Here is a 12,333-nt window from a genome sequence, read left to right as displayed (position 1 = left end):
TTTTTCACTTCAAAAAATAACCCTCCGCAGAATCAAGATGACAGGTATTCTGAGAAACTTTCTTTGAAGGGAGGCAATTGGACAAGCCATCAAACACTCTCCAGCTTAGAAAAATAAAGAGCCCCGGGAGTGGAGCTTTGTGAAAGCTATTCTTACATCATACATCACAGAATAGAGATGAAACTGACTCCTACACACCCTGTCCCTGACCTACTTAGAGCTCGGAAACTCTCCCGCTGTTCACCAAATGTGCTAATGAGTAAAGGGATGTTGTCTACGACTAAAGGAAGTGAGGTGTGTGTACACTTTCATTTGTGATCTGCGGTACATAGGCTTAGAAAATCCTGATTAAAACTTCAAAAATTATGTAACGTCTTGTTGAAATGTAGCAGTTTTGGGATTTTCATATTCAGTGTTGTTTTTTATTGTAATTTAGTCAACGATTTTTACATTTAAATTGCGCAATCCTTGATTACTGAGTTGGATCTTGTGTGTACTTGGCACATTATTTAGGTTGCCTCATTTCTTCTGAGCTCCCTTTTTTACTGTACTTCACTTTACAAAGCAGAACGGATATGTAATCTGCTTTAAAAAGTTAAATTTAAGGACAAAAAACTGTTTCTGCTTTCTAAGTATTCAGTAAGGACTTTGCTGATCTGCTGGGCCGCATATTTAGTTCCAGCCACTGATTTAGAGAATGCTATGTTTGACCAAGTGCAGACAAACCTCACATCCATTGGTCAGTGTCAGTCGGGTATATCAATACACAATGGCAGAGAGCAGCAGCTGGTGACGACTGAATAAACAGCATTGGAAAATCTAACAGAAAGTCACTGAGCCCACTGCTACTTAAAGCTTTTGCCTTAACAGCAAACGGCACACAAACACTCAGCAGACAATGAGAGAGCAGCGGACCGTTGACAACAACAAACAGTGCCAGGCAGAGACGTTTCTGCCTCCTGCGCTGCTTCCTTCTTCAGCTTTCCCTGAGGACTTCCTATCAAGAGATACCAATGTGTGACGTGGCCAATTTTGGAACTGCAAACAGCTCCTGGAGAACAGTATATTTCTCAGGCTGTCAAAAGGCATCCCAACGGGTGGCAAGTTGTTCATTTCATGGATTCGCCTTAACATTGCCCTTCCAAAAAAGGTTTCATGAAATACAGAAGAACACATTCTATTGAATTATTCATCATGTTTTCAATATTTTACATTTCTGAACACTGCGTGCCGAAGGCAATGTGGAATATGATGTTCCACAGTAAACACAACAGGTTAGAAGGTTAACCATGCATATTTAAGATACCGTCCCCCAGGTTTTAGGTTATTTGGCCAAAGTTAAGACATTCAGGAACATGTTATTCATTCAGGAGACAGCCCGGCCTTCATATGCCCTCTGCTGTGGGCAGCAGTTCCAGTAGTGTCAGTCCTCAACAGCAGAGATGTGCTGATGGTGTCGCAGCCATTACTCAAGGACACAGAGGAGTAACCTCCACCTCCCATATGGTATTTTTGCTCAGGATGCTGGACTCATGTGTGCTTTATTGAATAAACACTGAACAGAGATAAGAATGTCCTGAATGTTTTAACTTGACAATGCTTTGGTTTATCAAGAGAAATACTTATGGCACACCATTTTTCATGTTGTATCTTCCGAGGCTGGACTGGGTGGTTGGTCAATGCCAACAACGTAACAAATACATTTCTCTCAGTTTTTATGGATAACAAAACCCAATCTCACTCGGTCTCTACCATTCTCCCACCAAATTTGTTTTCAACCATTGTGAGACACCATGATCTTTTTACAGAAAATGGTAAATGGACTGCATTTATATAAAGCTACTCCAATCTTTACGACCCCTCAAAGCACTTTTATATAAACAATTCAGTATTTACCCATTCACAGTCATTCATACAAGGTGCCACCTGCTCAGAAAGACTAACATTCACACACACTAACACACCAGTGGCGATGCCAGCGGGAGCAACTCGGGGATGTATCTTACACAAATACACATGGACATGTTGACTGCAAGGGCTGGGAATCAAACCACCAACCTTCAAAAAGATGACCACTCCACCTCACAGCCACAGTATGTTATTGTTTATAAAGTTAGTCATTAACTAGCTAGCTTAGGAATACAGCACTAGCTGAAGGCTCGAACAGAAACTCATGTAAGGCTAAATGTATTACGTGCCGCAACCGCTCCTGGCACATGGAGTCGTTTTTGAAGTCGTCATTTATGGTTTCTTGATTTGTGTGTTGTTTGTCAACTCCCTATTCCCATGTAAAACAAGTACAGCCATCAAAGTAATTTTTTACTTTTCCAGTAACTCTCCAATGTCTCCAACATATTTTACGTGATAGGCTTAGGGGCGGGACATATCTAAGCAGTTGACCAATCACATTAGAGCAGGCCAGCTAACCAATCTGGTTTCAGACAGAGGGTGAAAAGAGGTGCTGCAGCACAGGCAGTATGAGAAAAATAAACACCTTTTTGAACATTAAAGCATGTAGACATGTCACAGTAGAAGCACAACACATGCAAATACGAACCTGAACATTAGGATAATAGGCCCCCTTTAAATTGCATTTCAATACATTTTGGGGACCCACAAGAGTTAAACTGTTATCAGGAATAGAACAACTAAATGCAAAAGAGGTCGCGATATCTTGGCTTTGATTTCTAGAGTGGGTACAGTTCAAAATACAATCCATCCTTCAGGTGTTGTTGTATTATTGTGAGGGTAGTGCAGAGGTAGTGACAGGAGAGGTGAAATGGATATGCTGTTATTCAAAAAAGAAATGGAAGTTAGTTATTGTAATTGACCCTCTGTGTTGGCCCTCTTATTAGCATGCTCAGCAGTATATTCAAAAAGACTTGCTGCTTGAATAATATGACTCAATTGATGAGTCATTGCTAAGTAAAAGAGAGAAGTGACACCTACAGTTTTTTGACCAAGTGTGACTAACATTCAGAAGTCACACAGAAAAAGACTCTTTAATCTTAACCCTGTATTGATGACCTGGCCTGTGAATCATCGTGTTCCAGTGATATTTGTCTGTGCATTCAGATTGCAAAGTCTGAAATAAGTTGTAGCCCACAGTATGATGCAGATAGCATTGTTTGTGTGCACAGTGTCATACTTCAAAACCCTGCTCTGATGTAACAAACGGTTCAAACACTCCCTGTCTGGTACATGCCCACCACGCCTTTCATTCTCCACCCTACCAGGTTCCAACCCCAAGATGACATGTCATCGAGGATGTTTCCCAGAGAATCTCAGACCTGCCACAGCTTGCCACGGAAGAACTCCTATGAACTTGTATTCACACGCTAAATTATCCCCATAAAACATGAAGTTAGCTTTTATATGTAGAGCCACTTTCTACTACAGCACACAGATCATGCTTTGTTTTGCTTATCGGTTCTTTTCATAAATGGTAAACTGACGTTTCACATTTTGCATCCATTTTTATAGACAGCTTCACTTCCAAAGTCCAGAGTTTGCACATATCCAATACGTTTACACATTAAAAGACCCAAAAGAAAGTCACTTTTTAGTTTTAGTTTGTGTGATGATCCTGTATGGTAGATTTGCCATGTCTATAGCCCTTTGAAGTAGTACAGACTAAGAGAAATGTGTCCAAATTGAGTTCTGTTTCTGATTCAACGGCAAAGCTCCAATCTTAGAGATATTAGCTACGTCCTCAACCAAATTCAGCCTGATCCTGGACAACAGTATCAGCACTAGTATAGCAATGCCGTGAAATGAAACAACAGCAGTTATTTGAACTACCCTTGAGCAGATCTAAAATGTCGGATTAAATCAGTCTCTCGATTTTGGCTGGTAAAGTGACCTAAATCTTTTTTTCCCAGTCAGGTTTTTGCATTTAGCATCAAGCATTGTGTTTGTCTGAACTTAGCCATCATACAGAATTAGGCAGCAAGGCATGCTTTCACTATCATCAATGTGAGAGAAAATGAGCTCCAATCTTATTAGATATCATCTATGAAAATATGCTTCTGAATCAAAGTGTTCAGTCACAATTCAGGAAGTGTCATGAAAGGCATTTAATATTGGCTAAATACCAACAATTAAAGCTATCATGATTCATATTAAAGATATGAGCTTCATATTATTCTTCAAATTAGAGTAGTTATGTTGCTTTGGCCTGAAGGTTTATCGGAAGATCTTAGAGGATATTAAGTCCTGTTTGGTTGACAACAAAATACTGAAGGTAGGCCTCAATTTACAAACATCCCTGACTTCCTTCTGTTGGGTAATCTGACATTCCCATGGGAATGCAGTCAGTGTGTCACACAGTACACCTGTAAACATATGGCAGGCGTGACACCACTATCAAATGACCGATTGTGTTTTGAGCACCAAGGCCTCGTGTGTGTACATATCAATGCATTAGTACAAGTTCATGGGCGAGTGTGTGCCAAAAGAGGAAGAGTTCCCATTGATAGTGAAGTCTTTGTGGTAGCAGGCCATGCATGCATGGATTATTAATGTGTGTTGGAAGTGCTAGACTGTGACTAAGAAGAAAACAATCTGATACAGTGAGTCCATGGAGTTACTACTTGGACATCCGGCAAGTGAGGCAGAAACAGTGCCCTAGCTTAAAATGCAAATGAGTTGGTCAGAGGTCTCCTAGTCCCCCTCACTCCCGTCTCCCCTCTGTTGCAGAGTATAGAGGCAGCATGAAATCCATCCTGGGAGGGGCTATTGTACTCCGGGAAGTAACCGTCAAACTGGAATAGTTAAGGACGGGCCAGAGGATTTCTTTTTATAGCCTGAGGCTGTGGGAGAGTTGTGCAGTGCTGCAGAAAAACAGCCGGCCAGAGGTGTGGGTCTTGGATGAGCCGGCAATCTCCCGCTCATCCTTCCTTGTGTCTGTCTCAGGAACTGCTGCTATCATAACAAGGCCTCACGCTCTGTAGCTCTGCCGGCTTGGGTTTAATCGTCCATGATGGTGTGTACTCAACAAAAAAAGGCCACACGGCTACTATGTCGTTCCCATCCTCTCCTCCTCCACCGGCTGAGACAGAGAGGCACAAACCAGCAACACCCACCCCCCAACTCCACTCCATCAATGGACAAAGCTGCTGTCTCTGCAACATGCTAACCATGCTGAGAGAGAGGAGGGAGAGAGACAGAATGGAGGAAGGAAAGTGTTTAAAGGATAACATGATATCTCACCTCCTTGCCTTCAGTAGTGTGTCCTCCGAGAAGCTTCAGGTCTCCCTGGTGGCCCTTTAATCCTGGTTACCTCCCATAAACTCTCAGTTTTTACCACACTACCGGCTCCAGTACACTCATCCCTCTGTTGTTCTGCGGGGGCTGCAAGGGGCTGAAACAGATTGGATTCTCCTGTGCTGTTTACTTTCCCACAACTTCTCCCTGCTCCGTGTGCACACTAGCAGCTCTCTATGAGGTAACCCTCTTTGCTCCCTCCCCTCTCCCTCTGTGTGCTTGAGTTCCTCCCTCTATCTCCCCTCTCTGTCCCTCTCTTTTTTAGATGGGTCTCTTCCCCCCACACAACCCCTCCAGTCTCATTCTGTCCTTTCTTTTGCTTAACTCCCTCCTCCCACTCCCCAGACCCCTGCTGCTGCCCAGACAGCAGCACAAAGCAGGGTGAGGGCTCCCAAACACAAGCAGCCAATGGCAGAGCAGCAGAGTCGATGTGTGTTGACCAATGAGGGGAGTTTCTCAGTAGAAGTGGGCCGGACAGAAGGAATTAGGGGCAATGCTGTCTGAGCACTTCCGTGTCGGACTGAAGTTGTCTGTTCACATGGTACCGGAGTCTGTCTTATCATTGGCTGAGATTTAAAAAGAAAAAGGAGGTAAGGGGATTTAAAGGGAACATCCGAATGAATTGGAGTAATACATGCAGTGTATTTGTTAACATTTACAAAGGTAAAATGACACATTGCTCAATAAAAAAATGTATATCAAGAATATAAATACTGATTGTTTTTAGGTTTTTTTGACAATGTGTGTTGCAATCAAATTAAAATAGTAATACAGAATTAGAGTTGTATAATTATAATTTCCCTTAAAGGTCCCATGCGTTTCCGGTTATTACCCATCCCCTTTTGTGTTATGAAGGTTTTTATGCATGTAAACGGTCTGCAAAGTCACAAACCCTCAAAGTACAACCTGTAGCGAGTAAAACTAAGAAAAATACCTGTCCATTGCTGCCCCAAAACGCCTCGTTGGAGATTTCTCTTTTTCCATTGTGTTCTTCCTGGGTATGGTGAAGTGCCCATACCCAAGTGGACCCATTGGTCCTCACAAACACACACCCTCTCTGCGGCGAAATTGTGACGTGCTGGGGGGGGGGGGTTGCTAGTGGAGCCTCGCAGCGGCGAAACTGTGGCACGAACTGTAGGTGCGCCACGTTTGGGGGGTGGGGGATTGCGGGTGCTAGTGGAGCCTCGCAGATGGGGTTGCTTCAGCCGGAGCTCCAACAAGCCGTTTAGGACAGAGAGTGAATACACATTTATACAGAGATGCTGTATGAGAAACCAATGTGAGAGGAATATTGCATAATATGAATATATTCTAGTAGACCTCAACAATGGAATTATGATCAGTAGAAATGGCCATGACATGGGACCTTTAAATGTCAATAAACCTAAATGATTTGCACATATTTTACTCACACTTCCTAACCTAAAACCTACATTTACATTTGAGAAAATTGCAACTACTTCTGGAATTGATATAGTATACTATCTTTATATATTTTTAAGTAGTAGATTGGTCTAGGGGAACTGGGGACAGTACACACAACAACCAATAACGAGAGAGTCATAGTGAACGTTAACAAATGTATTTATTCTGTTCACAAAAATAACGCCAAACAAATATTCTTTAAGTGAGGAGAAGAAGGAGACTAAGGAGATTGGGCCAAACAAAATAAACAAATATAACAAAACTATGCTCTAAATCTATCCTTTGAAACCAAAACTAAAAAAAAAAAAACTCACTATCTGAACTACTAAAAATGAGACAAAGCAAAACAAAGGGGTGGCAAAAATCCACTGACCTAGTGTGTCCAACAGATGTTACCTAGGTGATGAGATGTAGCAGGGTACCCCAAACTTGCCTAACTCCTCCACCTCCCACCACAGACACATTCAACAATGCTCAGAAAACAAGATCCACAGTAGAATCAGCAACTAACAAGCAATCATACAGCAGCTCTGTAGTCAGCAGCAGGCCCAGGTTTTAGAGGACGAAGGCTTCCTGGGTGCCTCTTTTATGACTGGCCCTGGCTGCTGATAGGCCAGCTGAGGGTGGCGGGATCCAATCAGCCGTCTGTCTCAGGTGCCCAGGCAGGTACTGATCAGCTGCTGATTAGCTGCAATGAAAAAAAAAGAGAGCAAGAGGAGGGAAAAACAACACAACATGTACAGCCTGCCTGCGGCGCATAAAATATACTTTATAGATATGTATCTATTTTCTATTGTATTTGTTTTTGTTTTCAATATGGGCAAAGCCTTGTTAACATGCTGCTGTGACAAAACAATTTTCCATTTGGGAGATAAAGTATATCTAATTTAATCTTATTTAATCAGGAAGTATTTTGACACACACACACACACACACACACACACACACACACACACACACACCTAGTAGATTATAAAAGGACTGAGAAGGCATGAAAGATGGGAACCAGTGTTCATTCACTTATTCAACATCTACATTAAGTATTATCAAATAGTATATGCTGCACTATATCCTACTGTTCAAGAAACAATAATGAAAACATTAGGAATTCTGAGGATATGGAAAGAATGTCTGAGCATAACAAATAAAACATAAGAATAAGGAATGAACATGCTGAGTGTAAAGCAGCACAAACATCTTGCCATCATCTTTTTCGTTGACCATGTAAACTGTGTGTGTTTCCATGGAGTTTCATCCGCCTGTAAATGAGCCTGTACTGTCTTGAAAAACATTAAGTAAGCACAATGATATCCAACTCAAAAATAATCATAATAAAAAGGAGTGCAGTATCTTCAATTGCAAATTGTAATGATGCAAAAATATAAATTAAAGCAGATAAATGATTCCCCACTCCCTTTGAAAGCTTTTATAAGGATTGGGGAATTTCTCTTCAACTATAGCTTGTTTTATTGCAGTGGGCCATACATTTACCAAAGTACAAATGATTACTTCATTTGATTGTTTCTCATTGGGACACGTATTTAGTTAAACAGCAGCTGGAAAACGCAGGAAATATGTCTTGCATTCAAATCAAACACAACAAGAGAGTTAAAGAGGCAAAACAATGTACTTTGTGGAGGAGGTGGGAGAAAGGAGAACAATGGCCGAGCTGTCATTGTCGTACAACGTGCCCCCCCCTCCAGGACACCCTGTCAGACTGCATAACCACCACAGCCCCTGGTAGACCACCACACACAACAACACCACTGTTATGCAACCTACTATGTTATGATTCTCCCACTGGCTGCCTAATCTGTTTGTACCACCCAATATATGTAACATCAATGTTAATAATAATGTTATTTAACATTGTACAATATACATATAGTAAATAAAGTATTTGCTATGGTTATCCTGCAACTACTTAATTTCTTTATACCTGATTCACTTATTTGTTTGTAATGCTTTTTTTGTGAAGTTTATATACTTTCAAAGAGTAATTATTATATCATTTTCAAATTTGTACGTCCTTTCCACTTTCCTACATATTGTTTGATTTGGTCTCTATCAGTATTTATTCTGATTCTTGAGAGACAGCAGAATATAAAACTTTGAGTACAATTTGCTGTATGATATTGTTATTAAAATGTTCTAAAGTGCTAAAGTCCCACAGTTCCTCTCCCACACACTCTCCCCCCATGCCTAAAACTCCTTGATTGGACTCTTTTGTTTACATCCATAGTTGGTGCTGTTATTGGCTAGTGCTTCAACACATTGTACATGACAGGCTAAGGGGCGGGACATCTATAAGCGCTTGACCAATCACAACAGAGCCGGCCAGTAAACCAATCAGAGAAGACTAGGCTGTGGTTTCAGACAGAGGGTGAAAATAGGTGCTGCAGCACAGGAAGTATGAGAAAAATAAAGCACTTTGTGAACATTAAAGTATGTCAACATGAAAAGTAGAGGAAAAACAAACAATTATAAAACCTGAAAATTAGCATAATAGGGCTCCTTTAAACTCTGACTACTTAGTGAATGCCCTCTTTCTGCTATTTGTATCCGTCCCTGACTACACTGGTGGTTCTATTTCTGCCTCTAATCACATATACAGGACTGCTTGCTCATGCCCTGGAAGACGCAGAAAGAACACGTTTAAGAGGTCAACTCCAGATGGTCAATTGGTTTAATGAAATCTGAAGTCCTTTTCAACTCAACTCAATTATTCATATGCAGGTCTGCAGAGAAAGGAACAATGACACAATGTTACTGTTGTCCAGAAGATTTATTAAAACACATTGAACAAATACACAGAATACAAATAAAAAGATGATAATTCACTTTTTCATTCAATTGCTATACAGCACAAATATCAGAACTGTTAACACTGCTTGGAGCTCATTGTCGGTAAATGCTAGATACGCTAACGCCTCCCCAAAGTGAACCGTCAGATCAAACGCTTCACATGCGCATGTGCATTAGCTGCAACAAAGGTGCCTTTTATCAGGGTCTTTTGGTAGCTTTTGAAGCCATGTTAATAAGCATGTACATACATTGTTAACATATTTATAATATTAGACTGAAGCCTTTTTTTTCTAAGAGACATTACATTCATACTGACTTCAGTTTGATTGCATTTCATTGGAGTGGCGTGTTTTGACGTTCTCTCGTCACTCCAGGACATAATTTCGATTAATGAGCACATATGGTGCCCTCTATGGCAACACCATCCAGCAGACATTCATTTTTTTTTCAGTTCCATACGTAGATCTGTTTGAGATGGACTTATCTCTGAATTTTTTTTCAAGTATTTACATTTTTCTGAGGTTCTATCCGTCAAGCAACCTAATACATGTCATGGTCGATTATAGATGGCATGAACAAAACAGCACTGATAAACACCAACAGAGAAAAGCGCAAAAAACTCATATGATGCACTTCAAGGTTCATTTCCTGTTGCTTTAAAAAAAAAAATCAGTCTGAGAATGTGTTGAAACTGAATTTAAGAGGGGTTCCAGTAACACAATATACTGTAAGTAAGTGAAAACTGGACAGAGGAAAAGAACCTCAGGACAAGAAGTTGCAAAAAGAAGAGTAAGAAAATACACTCACCAACTCTGTACAACATTACCTCTTCAGTTTGAAATAGTCCAATCACAATCGTCGTCCCGACAAAGACAAATATGTGCTTTCAATGGCTGTTATAATACAAACATGTATGTAATGCCACTTGTCTTTGGAAAAAATAAAAAAAAGTCCACAATCGAGAAATGCCTTTGTAGAAATAAAGAAAATATAGTAAGCTTCAGTTTATAAAATACTGTTTCACTTAGTGGACTGCCACTTTAGCACATAACAGTATGGACAAGATATGTAGCGATACCATGCTAACATGTGTTCACATGAGGTAAAGCAGTAGGCAACAACAAACCGTTTGAAAAAAGCCAAAACATAACTCACGAAACAGGAAGTGAAGACGTTATGCTGAGAGAAATTGGTCCTTGGAAAGTGAGATTATTCCTGTAAATATAGGTTTAGACTGTTAATATTTGTATCTTTAGAAACAGTACAGTACGGTCTTCACCTCTGTGGAGGAAATACACTGCATCCAAGAACAAAATCATACTGGAGTATCTTCTTTAATGGCACCAAATACATCTTATCTTAACTAACGTAAAACGAAGCAAAGCTAGTTTTGCAACAAATACTAGACTTAAAGTGACATTATGCTATAAGCACATGTGTTTTCATTATGTTCTAACACTGAAAGGGAACTGGGAAAGTCCCCGGGATGTATGTAAGAGGGGGAAAAGAAACTCTCCACTGTGTTCTCAGTTAGGCCCGAACATTAAAGCCCTGCATGATGAGACCAGAAGAGTTCCTGTTTATAGTGCAGTCCCACTGGTCATGGCCCCGGGGTTTAAGCTCTACAGCCAATACTAACATTCAAATATAAGAAGAATCACAAATATTGTACCATACACAGAAATGCTTCTCTGAAATGCGTTTTAAAACCATTCCTGCACCTTCTTCTTCTCTGCGCCATCTTCATTTCGCCTGGCTTCTGTATACATATGTTCACTATGATTAGACCTATGTGAGGTAAAATAAACAGCAGTCTCTGAGTATGTACAGTACAAGAAGCCAAACCCTTGCTGGTACTGCAGTCAAGTTTATCTGCAGGTTTTGCGGAGATTACTTACTCCGAATTTTCCAGTGGGTGGCAGTCTTTAGAGGATTCAGACAGACTGTGTCCAGCTACTGCATACATGATGAGTGTTTTTGATGCTTTCAAATCAATATCCACTGGTTACTACATGAATGACAAAACACATATTCATTAAAGTAACAATACTGGCCCTCAGGAAAAATGATCTCCTCTCAAATGATGACCGAAGTCTTCCTCAACTCCACTCCTCTTCACAGGGAATTAGCTCCGTCAGGACGAAGTCACAGTGTACAGGGAATAGGCGGATGAGAAAGCAACATGGCGTATGCAGAATGTCGAAGATTAGAATGAGCCCCAATCAAAAGCATCATAATCTCAGATTCAAATTTCACCTTGAAGCACGAGGCGAGAAATTAAAATCCTCTTTCAGAAAAAAATCTGCTTCATTTTCCCTCCTAATCCTTTAGCTCTCCAGCACACAATAACAACAGCAGATATCTACTACTATGAGATCCTTGAAAGATAAAACTGCAATTGTTAGGTTAGATACATCTGCATTAATCAGAGAGCTGGACTGTTGATTGTAAATCAGGAAGAAGCAGGAGAAAGAGAAGGGGGAGGAAATGGGAAGCCGCCATCCGTACAGATTCCATCCCTGGGAGTTTTTCTGACCTCAAATCAGTTTTACAAAGCTTGCCTAGTCCTCTATGCAGATGACATCACTCGGTTTGCCTGATTTGAGGTCAGGCGTGGCCACGTCTCTCAAGGAGTCAAGTGACTTCTTATCCAGATGGCTTGTAGAGGGCGGAGGGCCATTAGAGGACACTAAAGAGGAAGAAAGATGTTATATTTTAGTGTGTAAAAGCTAAATAAATATAAATGTTTGGGCATATTATAGTGAGAATTATGACATACAATGATTCAGTGGTTTTCAAACAGAGCAAGCACTTCTTATTAAAAAGCAAAACTGAAAG

The 12,333-nt window shown here is 40.6% G+C and overlaps 2 protein-coding genes across 13 annotated transcripts in view; both read right to left on the bottom strand.

The window, feature by feature from the left end:
- arhgef10la (Rho guanine nucleotide exchange factor (GEF) 10-like a) overlaps nucleotides 1–5,501 on the bottom strand; it is a 152,285-nt gene extending 146,784 nt beyond the window's left edge. For all 8 annotated transcript variants that reach the window (XM_079683363.1, XM_079683367.1, XM_079683369.1 and 5 more), the window contains exon 1: nucleotides 5,212–5,501. The gene's annotated coding sequence lies outside the window, so the exon portion shown is untranslated. The remainder of the gene's footprint in view (nucleotides 1–5,211) is intronic.
- A 3,955-nt stretch (nucleotides 5,502–9,456) lies between these two features.
- Nucleotides 9,457–12,333, bottom strand: part of chd5 (chromodomain helicase DNA binding protein 5) — a 72,058-nt gene continuing 69,181 nt past the window's right edge. For 4 of the 5 annotated variants that reach the window (XM_079680928.1, XM_079680925.1, XM_079680926.1 and 1 more), the window contains one exon: nucleotides 9,457–12,184. In XM_079680928.1, the coding sequence (XP_079537054.1) occupies nucleotides 12,057–12,184 (128 nt within the window). In that variant the 3' untranslated portion in view covers nucleotides 9,457–12,056. The remainder of the gene's footprint in view (nucleotides 12,185–12,333) is intronic. The other variant, XM_079680927.1, reaches the window with a different exon arrangement.

Source organism: Notothenia rossii (assembly GCF_949606895.1).
Source record: "Notothenia rossii genome assembly, chromosome: 5".
Taxonomy (NCBI): domain Eukaryota; kingdom Metazoa; phylum Chordata; class Actinopteri; order Perciformes; family Nototheniidae; genus Notothenia; species Notothenia rossii.
Note: the sequence above shows the minus strand (reverse complement) of the source record. Positions and strands in the feature narration are given on the sequence as shown.